The sequence below is a fragment of the Argiope bruennichi genome, chromosome 7 (assembly GCF_947563725.1).
Source record: "Argiope bruennichi chromosome 7, qqArgBrue1.1, whole genome shotgun sequence".
NCBI classification, from domain to species: Eukaryota; Metazoa; Arthropoda; class Arachnida; order Araneae; family Araneidae; genus Argiope; species Argiope bruennichi.
In genome coordinates, this window is record NC_079157.1 from 78,739,081 (window position 1) to 78,760,669 (window position 21,589).

General features: G+C 26.4%; 2 protein-coding genes across 3 annotated transcripts in view; one reads left to right on the top strand and one right to left on the bottom strand.

The window, feature by feature from the left end:
- LOC129975723 (Bardet-Biedl syndrome 2 protein homolog) overlaps positions 1–1,859 on the bottom strand; it is a 32,003-nt gene extending 30,144 nt beyond the window's left edge. The window contains exons 1-3 of the mRNA XM_056088900.1: positions 1,614–1,859; positions 1,304–1,528; positions 164–289 (exon numbers count right to left, since the gene is read on the bottom strand). Of these exons, the coding sequence (XP_055944875.1) occupies positions 164–289; positions 1,304–1,528; positions 1,614–1,730 (468 nt within the window). The 5' untranslated portion in view covers positions 1,731–1,859. The remainder of the gene's footprint in view (positions 1–163; positions 290–1,303; positions 1,529–1,613) is intronic.
- Positions 1,860–2,135: 276 nt separating this feature from the next.
- On the top strand, positions 2,136–20,656 carry LOC129975148 (F-box only protein 30-like). Of its 2 annotated transcripts, XM_056088110.1 has the most exons (10): positions 2,136–2,299; positions 4,000–4,084; positions 5,368–5,569; positions 7,261–7,569; positions 11,491–11,724; positions 13,738–14,115; positions 15,269–15,504; positions 18,541–18,586; positions 18,684–18,863; positions 19,964–20,656. In XM_056088110.1, the coding sequence occupies exons 3-10, from the start codon at positions 5,390–5,392 to the stop codon at positions 20,180–20,182; spliced, it is 1,782 nt and encodes a 593-aa protein (XP_055944085.1). In that variant the 5' UTR covers positions 2,136–2,299; positions 4,000–4,084; positions 5,368–5,389; the 3' UTR covers positions 20,183–20,656. The 2 variants fall into 2 exon arrangements, with proteins under 2 accessions (XP_055944085.1, XP_055944084.1); XM_056088109.1 differs by lacking the exon at positions 4,000–4,084.
- Positions 20,657–21,589: the final 933 nt, after the last annotated feature.

Here is a 21,589-nt window from a genome sequence, read left to right on the forward strand (position 1 = left end):
ATACTAACAATTTTAAAATCATAAACACTAATATTCATAACTTGTTCCAATTTTTTTAATATAAAATTTGTGTTATAGTTTTTATTTATATTAATTATGAAAATTAATTCATTTATGTGTCAATAAATAAATATGTAAATAAACTTATTTATTAGTAACTTACAGTCCAGTAAATATCATTCCCTTCATGATCAAAACCTTGCAATGAGCAGTTTCCACCAACAATAGCCATTGGCTTTTCAGTTGCGCCAAGGTGTCCAATCAAAAGGCAATTTGCACCATCATGAACCTTAAATGCATAGTGATATATCAAAATTAAAATATGTCTCCATCTTATTACGCAAGAACATGCTGCAGATAATGGCAGATTCCTGATTTAGCAGCCGCTTAGGAACACTGGGTTTAGGCAACTCCAGGCAAGATAGTGAAAAAAATATTATTTGCTTAGTTTCCAAATAAATAAATTTATTGTTAAGAATATAAATTCCGTGAATTATAAAACATTTATATAACATGCATATTAACACTGAATTATTAAATAAATTAAAGTTTAATTTATTAATTGCTTATAATATCTTTAAATAATCTTTATTCTTTTAACTGATTATATTATCCTGTCCTATAAATTAATAATGTTTAATTTTATATTTGTTTGAAATTTATTATTTCCTTCACTTGCCATAATAATTAATCCTATAATAACAAAATATGATTTCTCTTGAATGCCATTTGATATTCTGAATTCTGTACAGTATCTTGAAGATAGATAAATAATACTTTTATTTATTATTAAAAATATCATTAGCTAATAATTGAAGTTAATTTTACAAGAATTTTATAGCTGATATTTTTCCTACCACATACAATTATGTATGCCATAAATGGCGCATGCTACTAAATACATATTATATATATTAACTGTGTGCCATTGTTGAACTTTAGACAATTGAATATTACTGGTAAACACAATAAGGAGAATAACATAAAATATTTCAAGATTTTTTTTTCTTCTGTGATCAATTTTTGGTTGCATTAAGCATGGCATCTTTATTTTTTTACTTATTTATCTTTGCAATTAATCACTTGCACATGGTTAATGCACAAGTATCATATGTAATCACATGGCTATTAAAATAAAATAAGAAAAATTAGCTAGATTAAATAATTAAAAAAATTATTGAAATGTGAAACTAAATTGATCCCATAGATCCCCAAAAATTTTTAAATCAGTTGTCTACATAACTTGATTCTGAAAAAACAAAAAGAATTTAAATTATGAAATAGGAAAATAATAAATACTCACATCTTTGTAAAAAAGATCTGTATTATTATCAACATCATAAGCCAATAAATTAGTTGCAGTGCCTACTACAAGAACATCATTTTTGGCATCAGGTTTCAATGGACCAGCAGCAACACATGTTATGGACTGGTTAATATTTAAGAGACTCAAATCTCCTGATAAAGCATTACTAGACCATCTTCCACCTTTATAAACAGTATTCTGATGCGGATTATGGACGAAAATCTACAATAAGAAGAAAAAATATCATAAAGGAAAAAACAACGATATACAATGAAAAATTTATTCTTTTATACAAAGGCGTGAATACTTTATCTGATGCAGTTGCAGCAGTTAAACATGGGTGAATGCCATCGTATTTCCCTATTGTTACTCGATGTGGTAGTATTTTATGACTGAGATTCAAATTGAAAACAGGAGCTAACATTTTTTTTTATTTTATATAATTCTTTATTCAATAATAGTGTTAGTTAGTTTCAGAATGTAGTAGGCAGTTTGCTACTACTATAAACATACCAAATCTGCTATTTATTTACACTTGGTAACCATAGATACAATCTACGCATGGATAAACCGTCGAGGTTACAGTATACAGAAAATTCAGCTGTCCTATTGGGATTGTTTAATTATAGAAAAACATTTTAATAATTTAATTGTTTCTAGAGAAAATAACAATTTTATCTTTATGAAAATACTTTAAATTATCACATATATATTGAGATATAACTTGAATTTTTTAAATCGTTGAAATAGAGGCTTTAAAAAATTTTATACTTGATTCTGACAGAAGAAGCGGCATCTATAGATCTGGTTTCTGATTTGCTATTTTGATGTTTCATATTTTTGCTTTGGATTTCCGAACCAGTATTTCGATCATTGACTTTACCGAGTATGATGAACAAAGGAATTGTTAAATTAACTAAATCGGAGACGTGCAAAGCACTTATCTTTTGAAATGTATTTTTGCAAGAAAAAGACGTAGATTACAAAAAAAAGGTTGTTTGTTTTCTTTTAATGACATTTATGTTATGTTTTGTGAGCGGAATTGCGCATTTTAGCTTCGAATCCATTTTATTGCTTCTTTATAAGTAAACAAATACTTATCAAGTTTCGATCATCATCCGGTTTCTCTCAACATTTATTATCCTTGGTTATTATTATTTATTTTTCTTTTATGATTAATTTAAATTTCATTAAAAAATTTTTGCGTTTTTTCACTTTTATTGAATGGTTTTTTATTATAATTTAATAAACAAATGGAATGACAATTGAACTGTTCTTTCATTTTATATGTTTGATATATTATGGCACAAAGAAACCTTAAATTTAATGTAATTCTCATCTAATTATCCTAAGAATTCCAAGAAATTTTGAATTGTGAGGGAATTTTGGTAAAGAAATTTAAAATTTTTATAGTTTTTTTGATGAAATTTATTTGATCAATACTATATAATGCACATTATTTCTAAATTGGATTTGCTGTGATTTTTAAATATATATTGTATATATTAAAATTTGCTTGTTATAAAAAAATTTCTTACTGGCAATTAATTTATTTTCTTTTCTTTTAAAGTTTTCCTGTAAAATTGATTGTTTTTAATATTACCTAACATTTTTGTTTTGAGAACATATACATATATATATTCAGAAAACCAATTTAACTTCAGTGGAAGAGGAAATAAAAGAGAGAATGAATACAGTGATTGATATACATATATATTCAATCATATAACTTTTTCTGGCATTTTTGGAAGTAATTACTTCTCTGATTCTATTGTTATCCTACATTTTTTTTCTTTACCTTTTAATATTTTTGTGTATTTATACAATAGAATAATTTAAAAATTGTTTTAGTCTTTGAGTTATTACTGTTTATATCAGTTTAGAGCATGGTTTCTTCTTAAAAATCGGGTATATAACTTATAAATAATGCTTCAAAATGGGTTTTATGAATGAAATATATTCTTAATTATAAGAAAAGGGTCAGTTTAATAAAATATTCATGATAATATTAAAAACATATTCATAAATTTTATACAATGTTATTTCATTATATTTCAGCATTTAAATCCTCAAATGGTTAGAATAAATATTTTGTTTCAAGCATATAAATTAATCATCAATATTAATAATGTATGGTATCATTCATAAAAAAAGTCTATAATAATAAAGTTAATAATTACAAATGTATACAACTGTCATTAAATTTTCATTATACACCCTTTAAACTATGCCACATATGCTATAATAGAATCTTATTTGGATAATGAATGCAGCTAATTTGTATTTTTTAGATAATTATATTTCCATTTAATACATTTGTATGACATATATATATATATATATATATATATATATATATATATATATATACACTCTGCTTTTTTTAACAAAAAAAAAAAAAAAAAAAAATTCTGCAAATTATCACAAAATTTCTTCTTACAATATCTATAATTATATGGAAAGTGCTAAAAGGCTTTCTACTTCAACCCAAAAATCAGGCCTGGATATAGTGAATTTCAAAAAAGGGTAATGAAATCAAATTTTGAATGTTCATAAACATTGCAGAAGATACCTTTGGATATTTTGCTGTTGCAGTCTGGATTGGTAATTGTTCTTGTTTGTTGGAAGCATTCTTTTCTTTATCATTACGAAAGATCATCTTAATCTTGTGACTAATGTCATTCGTATTACAGAAAGATGTATGTATGACTTAGAGGTACACAAGTATCCTGCTGCTAGTTTGTGGTGACTATAGCAAAAGCAACCAGTGGATAACTGGTGAGTGGAAGTTGAAAATTATGAACAATTTCCACTGTGTCATAAAGGACAAGTGCCATGTTTACGTGTTTTTATGGCCATAAAGTTGAGTCGAATTCTAGTATTATAAATCGAGTCGTTAACTGTGAAACAAATAGATGAAATACAAAGTCATTTGATGACATTAAAATTGTGAGGAATGAGTTTATGTCTCAAATAAAATCTGCAGGTCAATTTATATTAAGAAAAAGGACTGTCTTAAAGATAAAAATGGGTAACATTCTTTATAAAAACATGAATTCAACAAAAAAGAACTAAGAAGCAGAAATTTAATTCTTAGTAGAAAAAATGTTTGTGACAAATGATTGTCCAAGGAAAAAGCTAGTGTCAAAGGAAGTTGTAAAGAAAATATTTGGCAAAACTGCCAAATTACAGACAAATATTTATCTGGACTAAGGTCTGAAAAAGTTTTTCCACATCTTGCACTTAGATGAAGCTGTTTGTTATACCAATGTATTTGATGCTCAAAAGCAAACTATGAAATGCCTATTGTGTCAATAAAAGACTTGCAAAACAAAAGCCAGTAATATGTCCAATATATGCTGTGTAGGTCCACCCAGCTTTAAATGAATTTTTATTAAAATATAATAATATATATATATGTAATTAAGTATTGTATATATGTATAGTATATATGTAATTAAGTATTGTTTTTCCCTGTCATATTTGTTTGTCCCATATACCTTTAGATTTGCCCTGAACTATATACTTTTTTAAAGTGTCCTTGTGAAAATCATATGTCATTGATTTTTTTACTTGTATAAATATTTTGCAATGAATATAAAAGTCCATTAGTTTGTATTTTTTATAATTTTTTCTATATATTAATTGTTTAATTCATACTGTTTTGCATGTTTTTCCTTCGTACATCATTTTGTTTGGCATTTTTTTGGTCTTCCTCTTTTATGCCTTTTGGTCAATCACATCCTTGCTTTAAAAATATTTTTTAAGCTTTTCATTCAATATATTTTTATAATGTAGATTTTGACAATCAATGTATCATTAAAGCTTTTCCGTAAAGTTGTAGGAGGAGAGAATTTATGATTATAACCGATAAGAGATTTTATCTGTGATAAAATCTTGAATTTTATATTTATGGTGATTTTTTTTATTAAAATGTGTGTATAGATTAATTTTTTTAACTCTTAATTTAATCATTTAGAATTTAAATTTGTTTTATAAGAATTTGATTTAAAAAAAAAAAATATTTTGTTTTTTTTATACATGAACTTTTTATTATCTAGATATCTGAAACAGTCAACTCTAATGGATACTTATGAGGAAGACATTCATCCTCATTGTTTACAATGCATAAAACTATTAAAGTGTACAGTAGTCCCAAAACCTGGAGAAAGTTGTAAAATAATCAACTGTCCATCAGAATGCGGTGCCAAGTTTCATGCTTGCAAAATCAATGAGCATAGACTCTTATGTATGAAAGAAAAGGTAGTCTTTTTTTTCTATTTGAATTGTTTTAGAAAAATTTATCTGTCCTATACTGAAAACAGGATATAATAATCAAAAGTAGGATTTTGTTTAAAATTATCAGTTATCAAGCTATCAATAAAAATACAGAGATGATAAATTTTTAATCCTTATTGGTCATTTAAATATTTGTACAGAGCTTGGTTAAGAAAGTACTGTCATACGAGAGGTCACTTATGACTGTTAAGGGTTAATAAATGTTTATTTATTTAGTAAAATAATTTTAAATTAGATACCAATATTTGATAGTTGAAAGATTCACTCAGGAATATTATAAATATAAAAACCATTCTAAAGTAGGGTTGAATCCTAGTTTATTGTGCTCCCAAATTTGTTGCAAATATGATGACCCCCTGATACAGATTTTTTACAATTTTTTTCATATCTACTGTAGCAATTTTTACGAAATGAAAATTAAAAATAATTAACAAATAAATATTATTAAAGAATTTAATTAAATTAACATTTTATAATTGAAAGTATTATTACTACTAATAAAATATTCAGTGTTATTTTTAAACAAAACTATGGACAGATAATATTTATCCTTTTGCAATTTTTACCAAATTATGTTATACTAATTAAAATCGTCTGTTTACGAATTTTATCTGAATAGGAAATAAAAAACTAAAAACATCTGTTTGAGCTTTTTGAATAATTTGTGTTTATTTCACAGTTTTCATTTTAATATTATCTTACCATTCTGATGGAATTCTTTGTGATTTGTTTTTCTTTTCTTTCCTGTTATTATTTGATAAGTCTGACAGTTCAATAATCCAATGTCTGGTGATTGGGATAATCAGAAATGTTATGAGGGATATTGTACTTGTGAATTCGATGTCTGCATTTCGAAATATATTTGCCAATGACAAAACTATGTTTTCATCAGTGAAATGTTTCGCTGTTCTTATATTGGAATTCCTAAATCATTCTGTACTCAATTAAGAATAATTTATATTGACTTAGTGTATTTATTCCTTCATATTTCTTCTTAAGAAAAACATCATTCTGTAGTAATGAAGCTATTAGGAACAGATTTCTTTTTCTCAATTTTTTTGTGCTATTTTTTTATTATTTTCAGCTACTGGGTTCCCACTTCCACTTCTAATGAAACTGTAGGGTATTTTTTTTAAAGTAAAAAAAATTTGCCTGATGTTTTCTTCAGATGGCAGAGGCAACGCATGTGTGAATTTTATTATCTGAAGTACAGACCGGCATAGCCAGTTTGCAAAAAATTTTTATCACTGAATTCAAAGAAGATTCAGTAGTTGTGATCCATAAAGGTTCAAAAAGAAGTATTCTTGGATAAAACAATCATGATCAATAAATGTTATGATTTTGATAAAAATGATGAGTAATTGTTACTGTTTCACAATATTGTTTATATGGTCAGCCATCTTGATTGGCATCCTTGGTGAAATTGGTGTCCTTGGCACACTAAACTAAGATTTTATCTAAAGTAGTTATCACATATTAATATTTGTAAATTATTATCTTGAATGAAAGCAAATTTCAGATTTAAGTCAGACCATGAATTATTTCAGCGTTTTTAGGGAAACCTAATAATTCTCAGATGTCTTTCACATCTATTACAATTTAAATGTATCAAGAATTTAAAAATTCCCATAAAAATTATCAATATTTCTTTATAGGTACCATGTATCAATGCAGAATATGGATGTCCAGCAATTATGTTTAGAAAGTACCGAAGCAAACATCTGACGTCATGCCCAGCAAGTATCATACATTGCTCAGAAGAATGGGATCGGTGGCCTATACATCTACATGATAAAAAGGCAGCTTGTTTGTCAAGTCAGATGGATCCTGCTGTGAGAAATCATTTAGACGTATCTTTAGCACTTCGTGACCAGCGAATGTTGAGGAGATGGTGTGTTGCTGCTGCACAAGGCCAATCATTATCCAATCAGAAATTCACCATTAGTGCTTCAAGTTCTCTATGGGTATGAGTTGCTTTTACTTTTCCCTATAAAGAATGGATATGATAATAAAAACTTATTGATATTTTTCTACTACCTCAACCATTCTTACAAAATAGGAAGCTTACTAGCATTCTCTTCAACAATTGCAAAAAATATACAAAGCTTATTTGTGAAATTTAGACTTGTTAAGGAATCTTTCTTAAGTACAAAGTAGAATTTTATTATTATTACTAGCCGCCTTTGGCGACCAGCCGGTTCGCCAATCTTAATGTTCGTTTAAATTTTAATAATTAAATAGGTTGAACCGGAGTTTAACCCCCTGCTTCGCCAAGTTGCGATAACGCGCCAAAGCTGGCAATCTTTATTATGCACTATAATTGAATATCTGCTCCTTTGCTTTTGAACATTTCGCAAGACCGTTGTTGGCGATTTTTAAAAATTTTGCCAAGCAGGGGGTTAAACTCCGGTTGTACCATTAAATATTTTACGCAATTCCAACTTTAATAGATTTTTCAGCAAAATATTTTAAAACTTCAAATTTTGATAGTCATATAATTCACTCATAATATTATAAAGGCCTTCAGTCATAGCGTGATATGTATCTCTCTAATTTTCTGTTACCCCTCGTAGAAATTATGCTTTAAATTAAAATGTAAATGATTAATCTGCAATTAATATAATAATATTTTTTACTGAAACAAAGCATTTTTTTATAATCTGATTACTGAAAATAGAGTCACTTAGCGCTTAAACTTTATGGGCACTAAAGAATATCTTTTTTAATTTATGTAATATCTCAAGAGTTTGTCAACAAAATTTTCTTAGATTCATTATGAGCAAATCGATTAATTAACAATGTTTAAATTTAAATGCATCAAACACTAAGAAAATAAAACGAATCGTTTAAAATAAATGGTTGAAAACAGGTTTTAAAAAAACTACTTAAAAAACGATGTACTTAAAACTATAAGCATATACAAAAAATATATAACTAACATAAATACAATTTACTTACAAAAGCATGCAACTAACTCAAAAATAATTTAAATCATCCATTGATAACGGTTGTCATGGCAACAATCAGAACAGAATGCGCATGCCTGAATTTTCTTCCCCAGTTACGTAACGGAAATACGTGACTTTTTTCTACGCCAGTTGGGGTAATGCTATGCGGATTAGAAATTTTTAATTTCCTTTATTCTGTGTTATTTTAATTCAAAAGTACTTCAGAATGAATCTGAAACATGGATTAATTAACAATGTTTAATTTTAAATGCATAAAACATTAAGAAAATAAACAGAATCGTTTGAAATAATCCGCCAAAAAATTTTAACCCTAGCTTCATTACTGTTGGAAGGAAAAAAAAACAGAAGCCTTACTCATTTGGCGGTGGGGGAAAATGGAAAATTTTTTTGGCGGGAAAGTTAGTTTTTAATTAATAATTAAAATTCTAATTAAAATTTCAAAGAAAGGGACCCCAGGTGCACATTCCCGACCTCTAAGGTATACATGTACCAAATTTGATAGCTGTATGTCAAATGACCTGGCCTGTAGAGAGCCAACACACACACACACACATTGAGCTTTATTATAAGTATTTAGATTATTATTATTTGTGTTTAATTCTGTTCTTAAAAAAAAATCAAAGAAGTAATTTCTTTGTTTCTTTGATGATAAAATAAAAAAATAATGATAAAAATGCTTATTGAAATCAAAATGACTTTATATAACTATAGTAAACAAGAATAAAATTTTTCTGGTAAAGTTAGTTATAACTATTTCTCTTCATGTTGCCAATATTAAAATAAAAGAAATAGTAGTTTTTACACAAAAGAAAGCATATACTGTAACATTACTCAATATTTTATTCATTCTGTAAATTTAATAGCAATATTTTAAAGTAAGATAATGTACCTAATTATCAATGTTATAATTACTAACAATTTAGCAAAAATACTTAACAGTGGACTTTTTATAATCTCAAAATTCTATTGTTTGATCTCAAGCAAAATCATGAGTAAGCTTTCTAATATATTATTATATAAGTTAATACATATAATTGATCTCCTAGTGATTTTGATAATGTTTATGACTTAACTTAGAGGAGAATATTGTTGGGTTCAAATTTTTTTATACACATCTATATATTTGATTTTAAAAATTACGCACGAAATTTTATCTACTGAATTCTTTTTTATTTAGTTTGCATGTACTCGGACAGGCAGACTTCCCTTTGACAGATTTAATCTAAAAATATTTCTACAAATTTGGTGTTAAGTCTGCTTGCCAAATTTCCTCTTCCTAGTTCAAAATAGTTTTTTTTTTTTTTAATTATTATGCTCACAGACTGACATAATTCAAAAATACTTTTTTCAGATTTAGGAAGATTCATCAGGGACTAAAACATGGAGATTTGTCAATTTTTTTTAAGTTTGAATATTTTAATGATTGCATTACTTTCAGTTTATATATGTTACGGCCAAAGCCCGAAGTTCGGTCAGTTTGCGAATTGACCGGCCAATTCGCGTTTTGGCCAAGAGGTTTGGCCGAAGTATGTGCAATTAATATTGTATTTTGGCTGACCATTTCGCGAAGTGGCTAGAAATCCTTGCCAAAGCCATATGTGATAATAGTAGATTGACCGGTAGGTGGCACATTAAACAGAATGCTTAAAAACTGGTAAAATCTACTCATTCTTGAGTACTTCGTTGTTATAATAGACTTAAATTTGAGAAATGCATGCACACACTTTTTGAATATGTACAGGGATTCGAATATGAGTATGTGTTTTCCCAAATCTGCAGAAATTATGCAAATCTAAATGTGCAAAAATCAATCTCGACTGACTTGGTTGGACCTAGAGATATTCGAACTCAGACCATTCGATCTACAGCCTAAGGCACTGCCAACTAGGCTAACTCGCACAAAAGCGGTGTATTTCAAGAAATGTTTTAAGGGTCAATCCTTTTCTGCCACATAGACATAATGCTAAATTTGCCAGATTACATTCTCTTCCAAAATATTGATTCATAAAATACGAACTGTATTACAAGGGAAAAAACAATATTAAGAGTAAATTAAAATAAATATAATGACATTTATGTATAAAATATAAATAAGGACATGTTGTAGGTGAAATTTGACAGTTGGCGCCAACAAAGAAATATCTTTAAATAATATTAATTAAAAAACTATTTTTCCTTCATATTTGTTTTAATTAGCCCTTATATTTGCCTTTGCAAAAAATTTCATATTTTTTAAGAGACATTTCGAGAGACAATGTGATCTGGGATCTTTAATATTAGGTCTATGAAGCAGAAAAAGACTAAGGATCACCCCTAAAGGTAGTTGACAAATTGAGTACTCAATCTGCCTTTCTATTCATACATGATATGCAACACATTTGTACAAGATATAATTCGGCATTTTGAAGGGTGTAAATCTAATCTTCTTCATGCTATCACATTGTTACAGCATATACATTCACTGAATAATTTCTATTATGGCTTTAATATGAGAACAGAATAACATTAGATCATATTTTTATGTATTAAAAACTTATTTTTAACTCGGAGGTGTCACTTTTATTTGAACTTGTTTCTGAAACAATTGTACTTTAAAAAAAACAGTACACAGAAGTACTCATTTTTAAATACTTCATTTTTAACAGTGTGTAAAACAATCTGCTCTTGATTTCTTTCTTCCTACTTTGACCGATCATCCCAAGTCACTTCGCGAATTGGTTGGCCAAAGCCCGAAATCAAGAAATCGGACATTGGCCGGTAAGTTTATAGTAACTTTGGCCGATTTTGGGCTTTGGCCATAACATACACAAAAAAAATAAAAAGGAAAATTATTGTTAATAATTGTTTATGTCAATATATGTATTTTTTAAAAATATTTTATGATTGCCAATGAATATATCTTATTTTCTTGTTTAGGTTTATAGAAAATGGCACAACTCTAGAGAATTCAGCTATCCTCCTGGTTTAGAAGAAAGTGTGTGCAAGGAATTGTGTAAAACGTGTAAAGGAACATCCAACAACACGTCAAATTCTTTGTCACACTGCTTAACAAATGGTTGCCATCCGAAGAGATTGCGTGATTCGGAATTCATTGATTCTTGTGAAACTTCAAATAAAGAAAATGCAGGAGATTGTAATAATAAGATAACAGTGAGCAAACCTTCTAAGTTTTTATACTTTTTTACTAGTTTCCTTTTAATTTTTAACTCTTTTACTCTACTCTCCTGAAAAACTCAAATTGGTAAGATTTTGCTTAAAAATTTAACAGTATTGTTGTTGGATGCGCGAGAGGTTGTTGTATTTAAGAATAATTATAATTGAATATCATTCAGTAACAATTTTAACAGTTATGAAATATTTCTAAATAAAAATATACATGAAATATACTGTCTTTTTAATATTAATTTATTTTGGACTTGAACAAAATTATTTTAAAAAAAAATGTTTTTGGCTTGGCTTATATATGCAATATTTTTTGGTAGAACTCAACTTTTTCCATTTTGCTTGTTATCAGCTGTAGCTTTAGTGATAATACTTTTTTAATTTGCTTTCTTTTAAATAATAACATTGCATCTCATGAAAATGAGGTTTATGCATCATTAGATATATTTCCTTATATCTAATGAGGCATTTCACATTACAAAAAAGGGTGCTTTAAATTATGATAAATAAATATGATTTATTGATTATAATTATGATGCATTTCACATTATTAAAAAAGTGGCCTTTAACCTGTTAACCAGGTAATTAACTTATATTGTGTTTGTTTTACATTGAAATATTTCATCATACCAGTTAACAGGTTTTATTATTTGAAAAATATTATTTCCTTGAATTGCTGCTAAGCATTCCAAAGGTCATGTGAATTTGAAACCTATTCTGAACTATTGTAATATACAAATTTATATTTGTTTATACTTTCTATTATATTTTTAATTTTAAATTCAAATTTTAAAATTATTGTATTAAATATCTGTCAGCATTATCTGATATTAATAAATTATTTTCTGAACCAAGACAGAATTGATAATCAATTAAGTTTCTTTTGCATAGTTTATATAGATATTTGTGAATGGTACAAGTCCTCTTTCCTTGACAGTTGATTTTTTTTAATTCTATTTTTTTTAAAAATATGTCCGATTTACTGGTTACATAAATTTCCAATATTTATAAAATATATATTTATAGATGGATTCTGGTCAAATACATCATAAATCAATTTTTTTTATCAATTATTATTTAAAGACAACATAGACTTTTTCAATAAGTAATGAAATTCAATTGAAAATCCAAACAAGGTTATAACCACTTTTAGAATTTGTGGTAGAATATTTCAATTAAAATATGAAAAATTGCTTTTTATTAAAAATATTTTTTCAAAGATGTTTCTACAGCAAATTAATTTGAATCCATTAATATCCATATGTATATATTTGTTGAGGTTTAAAAAACCAATATTAATAAAATGGAAAAGCATAAATTATGGTAGAATTTTCTCCAAATCACTTTAATGCAGATTGAAATATTAATTATTTTTTTAATGTAGTCTCTAGTTTTTTATTCTATTTTACTAAAAAGGACACTAATTTTTATTATTAATCTTACAAAACTTCACTGAATTATTTTAATAATGACAACTTTCATTTGCATTTGGGGGGGGGGGGCAAACAAAAACACTTTTTTTTTTTTTTTTTTTTTTTACAATGTGTTGAACAAATGAAAAAAAATATCAAAATTTAAAACATGTTTATATATATATATTTGATCAACAATATGCATTGTTATAAAATTAAAAAAAAAAAAAAAAAAACTCCTTGGAAACTGCATTTGTCTACATAGGCATGCAGATACAAAGGTACATAATTTTTTTTAGGGAGGGGAGAGGCTAATTTGCTTAAAAATTTTTAATTTTTGTATCAGTTTCTTACACTGGACCTTTTCTGTATTATTTTTCACCTTAGATATAGAAATAACAAAGTTTCAATAATTTTTTAAAACATTAGTATCATTATTCCTATTTAATTCATTTTCTTAGCTGACAACAAATTGATATTTGATAGAATAAAAATCAATGTTATGCTTAAATTTTATTTTACATATTGATAAGAATGTAAAGTATAAAAATACATCATTTTTTTTTTTTTTTATTATTCAATTAAATAGGAATCAAAGGATACCAAGCACAAGATCGAGAACAATAATAAAATGTCAAATTATGAAAAGTCCAACCAGGAACTGCATTCATCTGGTGAATTACCTTTTTATAATCTAGATGATGTGCTTCAACTTAGTCAGTTTGGTACCATTGTCTACCACCAATCTTCTGCAGAAGGCTCTATTTATGTTGCTGTAGATCCTGCTGAACCCTACCCGTATTTATGCAATGGCCATCAAAATGTTGCTTGTCAAATTTTAGATTTAAAATTTAGAAATCCTGCATCCTCTCCACCTTGGTGCCTCTCTTTAGGATTGGATTTGAATCTGGGGGCCAGATCACAACATCCTTCTTCAAATTTTATGTATACTTTTTTATGTTGTCAAGTGAGTTTGATCTACAATTTAATCATAATTTTTATTTTTCTGTTTCGTTGAAAATAATCTTCAATTAATAATTATTTGTGTGATTAAATATTTAAATTTTAAAATTTTCATTTAAAATAATTTTTTGTTGTTTAAATTTAATTTTGTAATTTTTTATTGCTTAATTTCAGTTTGAAAAGGCTTTTATCACCTTCATAGTTAATCTGTAGAAGCAGGAAAGAATTTTTAAGTGTTTCTAATTGTGATTTTTTAATATAATATTGTTTGCAATTCCATTTTCAACATTAAAAATTTTCCAGCATTTATAATGTATATATAAGTGTAAAAATAAAAGTAAACATTAAATTTTCTATTCTTCTTAGAAAAAGTAGAGAGCACAACTTTCATTTTTCCTTTAGATTTGTTCCAGATTATTCATTTTATTGGTATTTAGTATTTTATAGAAAGATAATGTTTTTTAAAATCCAAATATGAAGAACAATTTCTTTCAATTAAACAAAAGAACTTTTGCATTGTAATGAAACACATTTTTTTAGTAGATTTTTTATGAACTTTTTATTATTAATACACATAAATGAAAAAAGTTACATAAATATTTATATCATAAAAAATTGCTTCTTACAGTTTTGATAAATTATGAGTTTTTTTAAAATTAGTCAGGAAATTACTAAAATATTTATATTGTAAAAAATTGTTTTATGGGGTTTTGATGAATTGTAAGATTTTTTAAAAAATTGTTTATGTTGATTTTGTACATACTTGGAAATGGTATGTTTACCTTGTAGAATTTTAAAATTAAATTTTATTATGTGGAATCCTCTAAATATTTTTAATATTTGCTAAATTTCCAGTTAAAATTTATTCACTGCATTTTTAATAATTGTGGGATAATGTTCGATTAATGTATTTAAACTTTATATTATTCTAATTTGATGTCACATAACTTTTTTATATTAGATTGCATAGTACCATATTGTAAATTATCAAAAAGTGAAAATGTCGATATATTATGTATTTATTTAAATTTATGTATATTAATTTTTAATTTTATATTAGTTTAATGAACATTTAAGATGAAATTATTAATAATTATGGTGTTAAAAAACGTCTCATGTTTTCTGAGTTTTTAAGTAAGATAGTTTATTTTTCAAAGGAATTTAGACGAGATGAATATGGTTGGCATTTTAAAAATGTACATTCTGAAATCCATGGTGGACTAAATGGATGGTTGATGGAGAGGTGTCCTCTTGCTCAGTATGGCTGTAAATTTGCCAGAACGAGATTCAATCCTGTTCCAAAAAATTCTCACATCATCTACAATGAAACTCTGGAGAGCTTTGGAGTAGCTTATTCTGTTCATGATGAGCTTACCTCCAATAAAACAAACAGGTATTTAATATGTTATAAATAAGTAACAATTTATTGAAATATATATGTATAATTTTTGTTACTGAAACATTGCTCTATGCACAATCTGAAACAATTGGTGTGTTAATTGCCTAGAAATATCTATTATGCTTTCCATGTAGAAGAAATGATCTCTTATTAACTATGATAGTACTTATAAAAAACTTCTAAATGGGACCAGCAAGAAGTGTTCAGAAAGTTCACTTATAGTAGTTGTAAAAGTTCAATATTTAACTACTCAGTGAAATTTCTAAAAAAAAAAGTGTTAAAATATATTGTTTTTTGGAGGTTTTTGTACTTAATATTTTGGAATTTATTTAAATCCTCTAAAATTTAAAAACTTTAGAATGGCTCCATCATGATAAATCACTGAATTTCCACATCATACCATTAACATTTAAACTACTACTAATTTAATATTCCCTCATTATCGTCAGCTCAACACCTAGATTAAATTCTATTTTCTCAATGAATTTAATCAAATTACTTGATTTGATATTTTTAAAATTTCTTAGATCTATTAATCTCTACTACTTTTCTTCTATGATTCTTTTTCAAAGATAGTCCCCTCCCCACTGGCATGTGAATAACATGACATTCCCATCTCATCATTCATAATTTCATAAATTTAAAAATGATATTCTGAAAACACTTGTATAATTTATTTCTTTGCCACACTCTATCCAACACCATAAATATTTAAATATATTTATATATTTCAAAAATAGCAAAAAGATATTCTTCTCTGAATCATAACCTGACTCTCTGAAACCAAAATGGTTCTATGCAATAAAATTTTAATTTTATACTTGACAGGCTTAAATTTCCATTTTTTAAAATTTAAATGTATTAGTTTTCAGATTTAGTTACTGCTTTAAATTTATAAGAGCTGATAACAATAAAAGAATTGGACTGGTTTTGCTTTATATATATGTTTGTTTTTCTTTGGTTTATTACCAAATTTCATTTGAAATGCTTCTTTTTCCAATCCCAGATAAGATTCTTAAAATGTGTTAGTGATTTATTATGTACCATTTCTACATATGCATATAATTGAGTTTGAGCCTTTTTTAAAATCAAATTTTCTCAGTTATTATAGAAAATATTTTTTAAAAATGTGTGATTTTATTATTTTGTATTTTTTAAAGAAATTATTCTTGTTGTAGCATGATAATCTGAATTTTATCACTGTATTTGCTTATTTCCTAACATTTGCCTGTTCAAACTTTTATTTCCCATTTGTTGTAAACATAGAGGAAAAAATAAATATATCAAAATTCATATTGAGTCAATTTGATTTGAAAAGCAAATCATTGTCATCCTGAATTTCTTTTAAGGGATGCTATGAATTGTGCTTTAGCATCCTTCAGGAATTCATTTATATTTCTCCTTCATGGACTTCTAAAAGAAATTGCATATACTTCTTTATCCCATTGAACCTATTACCATAAGTATAATTCAAATATTCAGCCATGTGGTGATTCACTTTTATAATCTGAAATTTACTTAAGTTATGGTTTTGAAAGAATAATAATAAAAAAAAGTTCTCAAATTTAAATTTAGATTTAAATTCATATATTGTCAAAATTACACTCCCCAGATTATGCTATTCTCTAATGTCACAAAAATTTTCAAATTTTAAACTTTTGCATTTAATTTTAAAAATGAACATATTTTATAAGGCAAATTAAATACATGAAAGTTAATAAGTCCACTTTCCTTAACAAGCAAGACTTATTATGTTTTTGCATATTTTTTTTTCTTTTCTTAAATGCAAGAAGAATGCAACATATAGAATACAGTGGACACTGTTTAAAATGATTAAAATTAATGCTATTATTCTCTTTTTCTTATCAAAATCCTTTTATCTCAAATTGGCATATGTAAATATATACAAAAGTATGCAATTAGTATGATCACTATTATTTAATGTCATTAATTTTTAAGTAGAAATTTCATCACTCCTTCATTTTTTAACCAACATTAATGATTGACATTTGTGGCATTTCTTATTCCATTTATGAGGAAATATCTGGAAGTCATTTTTTATGGGATGGAATTAGAACACTTTGGATTAATTTAACATGAACAACTAACATGACAAGTTTGCCTTAAAATCTGTTGAATAGCCATAAACAATTATTGCCTGCAGTTGAATTATGAAAACAAAAGGGATGAAAAAAGAACTGATTTAAGAATTAAAGGCAAAATAAAAATTCTCAACTGGTGTGAAAATTTATCTAAAAAAATGATTCAGTACAATATTCCGATTCTCACAATCTCTTTGTAAAACTTGGAAAAATCGGAAGTTTTTTTTGTGAGCAATGAATGATTCAGTACAATATTCCGATTCTCACAATCTCTTTGTAAAACTTGGAAAAATCGGAAGTTTTTTTTGTGAGCAATGACTCTGAGAAGAACACATATGTTGAAGAAAATTCTCCAACAAATACCAAAGCGAATCAAGCACTTGGTATTTTGAAACTTGGCATGAAACAAATTTTAAAAAACAAATACAAATACGAATAATATACAAATGAATATTTGGAAATAATTGTCAATAAGCAATAATGAATGAAATTTTTTTGTTACTTTTTAAATAAATTATAGGTTTAATGAATATGATTTTTTCCTTTTCTTTTTTCCTTCATGTCATCAAAGATATAATTAGTTTTAACCCAATTCTATTATTGTTATCAAAATTATTATGTCCCAAGATGTTTGCAGTAAGTAGCAGCTACTGTTCATGATTCTATATGTGGACTTTTATCTATTGCTTAAAATATAATATCAAATGCTTCCATAAATTTAAATTCCAGAATTTACTCACTGAATTTGATCATTAGTATTTTAAATCTACATGAGAAAAGTTTAGGTAGATAAGGCAATGATATATATCTTGAACTTGTCACCACATAATATAATCATAGTATAAGATGATTATACATAATTAATGCAATCCTTTTTGAAATATTTTATGATCTTCTCCTATTTCAAACCCATATTTTTCCTTTTTAGCTCAAATTTTACCCACCAGCTCAATTTACAGGATTTACCTTTTGATGTAAGTGATTAAAATTTATTTTTTATTAATTTGTAAAATTTTAGATATTATGCATGTTGGGTTTTTAAAAAATATTTATTTATTATTTATTTCCTAGGTTTTACAACACGTAGTTCGATATCTAGACAGTTTTAGTCTTGCTAGTTTGTCCTTAACATCAACTCTATTGCGAAATGTATGTGCAACAGTTCTCAAGGACCGGGGTCTAGTTCGTCTGAAGTGGGAACGACAAAAGACCAAAGATAATAAATTCACATGGAAAGTTTCTAAACAAAAGGTGAGTTAATGAGCTTCTATATATATATATTTCATTGCAAAAGTTGTAAAGGTAATTCTCATTGCATTTAAATCTTACAAAATATAAAATGCTTTAATTTTTTATTTGAAGGCTAAAAGCTTTTGGATTATTTTTAAGCAGTTTTAAGTTGAGTAAGTTGTAACATTTATTCAAATTTTGTTTGCCTGAAAAATAGGAAGAAATTAACTTAGCAATCATTTGTATCAATTCTACTTTTAATAATAAAGTATTGCTTTGTACAGAATACAAAAAATGCTGGGCATTTTTTTTAAATATTGTTTTTTTCTTTTTAATGGCATTTTTTCCCTCTCTCTCTCTCTCTCTTTTTATTTTTTGTTCATGGTTGTGGTGGTATTCATATGCGCATTTAATGTCAAGATTATAAAATGACGTTATACAAAAGTGAAAGTGATAAATAATTATTAAGTGTATTATCAAATAGTTATATTTTATTTCTTCATTGAAAAATTCCAATTCTAAAAAAATTCTAATTGAAAAGTTCTAAAATGTATGTTTAATTACTTAAGAGATCAAAATTCTCCTGTTTCATGAATGAAATAATCAGATGTAAGTTTATAAAGTTGTTTATTATAGATTAAATTGGTTGTCATTTTTAGAATATTTAATTCTTAACACTACATGTAAATTTACATTAGTACAATATATTCATTTTTATTGATTTAAAATATACAATTTTTAATACCAACAATCCAGACAATTACAACTTTTTCAGTTGCCATCCAACTTGTCCCAAATTGTCCAAAAAATTCTCAATGTCCCAAGTATACAAATGGTAATACAAAATAAGAAAATAAAGCAGTCTTTGCTGGCATGCAGAAAAAAATTGAATATATAATTTTTAGTGAAATACAAACATATATTTGTAAATTGTTTCAAATATAGTTTTCTTCCTTGATTTTGAAGAATTTAATAGAAACACTCTATTTGTGTTTTTATGACACCAGAATGCAACTACACAATTATATAAGAGATCATCACCTATAATTTTAGAATGACTTAAAAATGTGTCTAGCCATTTTTAGTATTTTGTTTCAGTATCTATAATTTTTTAATTTCAGAGATGGTTCTTTAGCTCTCATTTCTCACCTATTCATACATGGAAAATGGATGACCAGAACAACATGGCAAATCACTTGAAAGTCTGCCCCTACTTTAACCGAATTTCTCAGAAGAAGGCGTTCATATATGGGGTCCCTCCAGGTGTTGATCCTCCACATGACAAACGCTTCAGCGATCCTTCAAAAGAAATTTATGAACATAACATGACTAAACTGTGATAGTTGCTTTTTTTTTTTGGTAAAGGTTTTTTTTTATATAGTTTATTGAAAAGTATGCCACTCTTAATGAATTTTCATGAGAAGGCAGCTGGTTTCTGCATTAGAGATTGTAGAAATAATTATGTGGCTCAAAATGTTTGTAGGTTTATTTATTTATTTATTTTTTAATTAACTAACTACTAGCAATTAATAAAAAAACAAGATTTTAATCCTGTAAAGAAAATAAGTACAAATTAAATGCTGAAATACAGCAACAGAATATTTTTTTTACTCAAAAATTTTAAATGTAGCTCAAGCTCTTTTTTTTTTTTCCCATTCTTATTTTTTTTTAAAAAATTAGTAATACTTATTTTTCTTCAATTGTAATTTATTTAATAGATGCTTGGATTAATTTATTTAGTAGCTTGTACAGTGTTTACCTTGCAGTTACAAGTACTGCATTAGAGTGATAATAAAGCATTTATATAAAACTAATAGTTCTTTGTTCCTTTTTTTATGTTGTTAAAAATCTCGGTTTTGTTCCAAATTATTTCATCAGAATTAAAAAAAAAAATTATAAACATATCTACGATAAAATTGACAATTACATTTCTGAATGGCTAAAAATTCAAGTGATGGAATTTTAACCTGTGAGAGTTGGGTATGAAATCATAATTTAATTTAAAATATATGCACATAAACTATAACAAATTTTATAATAACTTGTGTCATTTCAGCTAATTTTTTTATAGTATATGTGGTATGAAGATATATTTAAATAGTATTACCAATGATTATACCAGCTTGCTTTTGCATAATATTGCATATACCTGAATAATTTGCTATAAAATGTTAACAAATATTGGAAAATATATAAATACATTATTATGTATTAATAAATGTTCTCTTTTACATGAACAAATCTTTGGCATTAGTATTAACTATAACATTCACATCTGAAGATCATATTTTACCACTATAGTTGTGTACTATTCTGGATAGGAAACATGAACTTAAATAGCTTTAGTGGAATAGATAGCCACTCCTTGTAACCTGGATCTTATCTGACCATGCAGTTTTCTGACATGAAGTTAGAAGCCAGAAATCATAACTGTTCAAAGAATGGCTATACCATTGACGCTATCTAATTTACATTTTCTATTTAGAAAGGTACTCAACTAAAGCTAAATATGAGCATTATGACTAATATTAATGCCAAAGACTCACTCCCATAACAAAGAACATTTATTATAAACTTGACAGATTCTAATATTATATATAAAAAAAAAATATTAACAAAGCAAGAGTGGAAGATGCACTTTCCTGCAAGCATAACGTCTGCTTACTGGGAAGCTATATAGTCAGTGATTCAAACTACCACAACTATATGAATTGAATGTATTTTTTTAAATGGCATAACAAATCTAT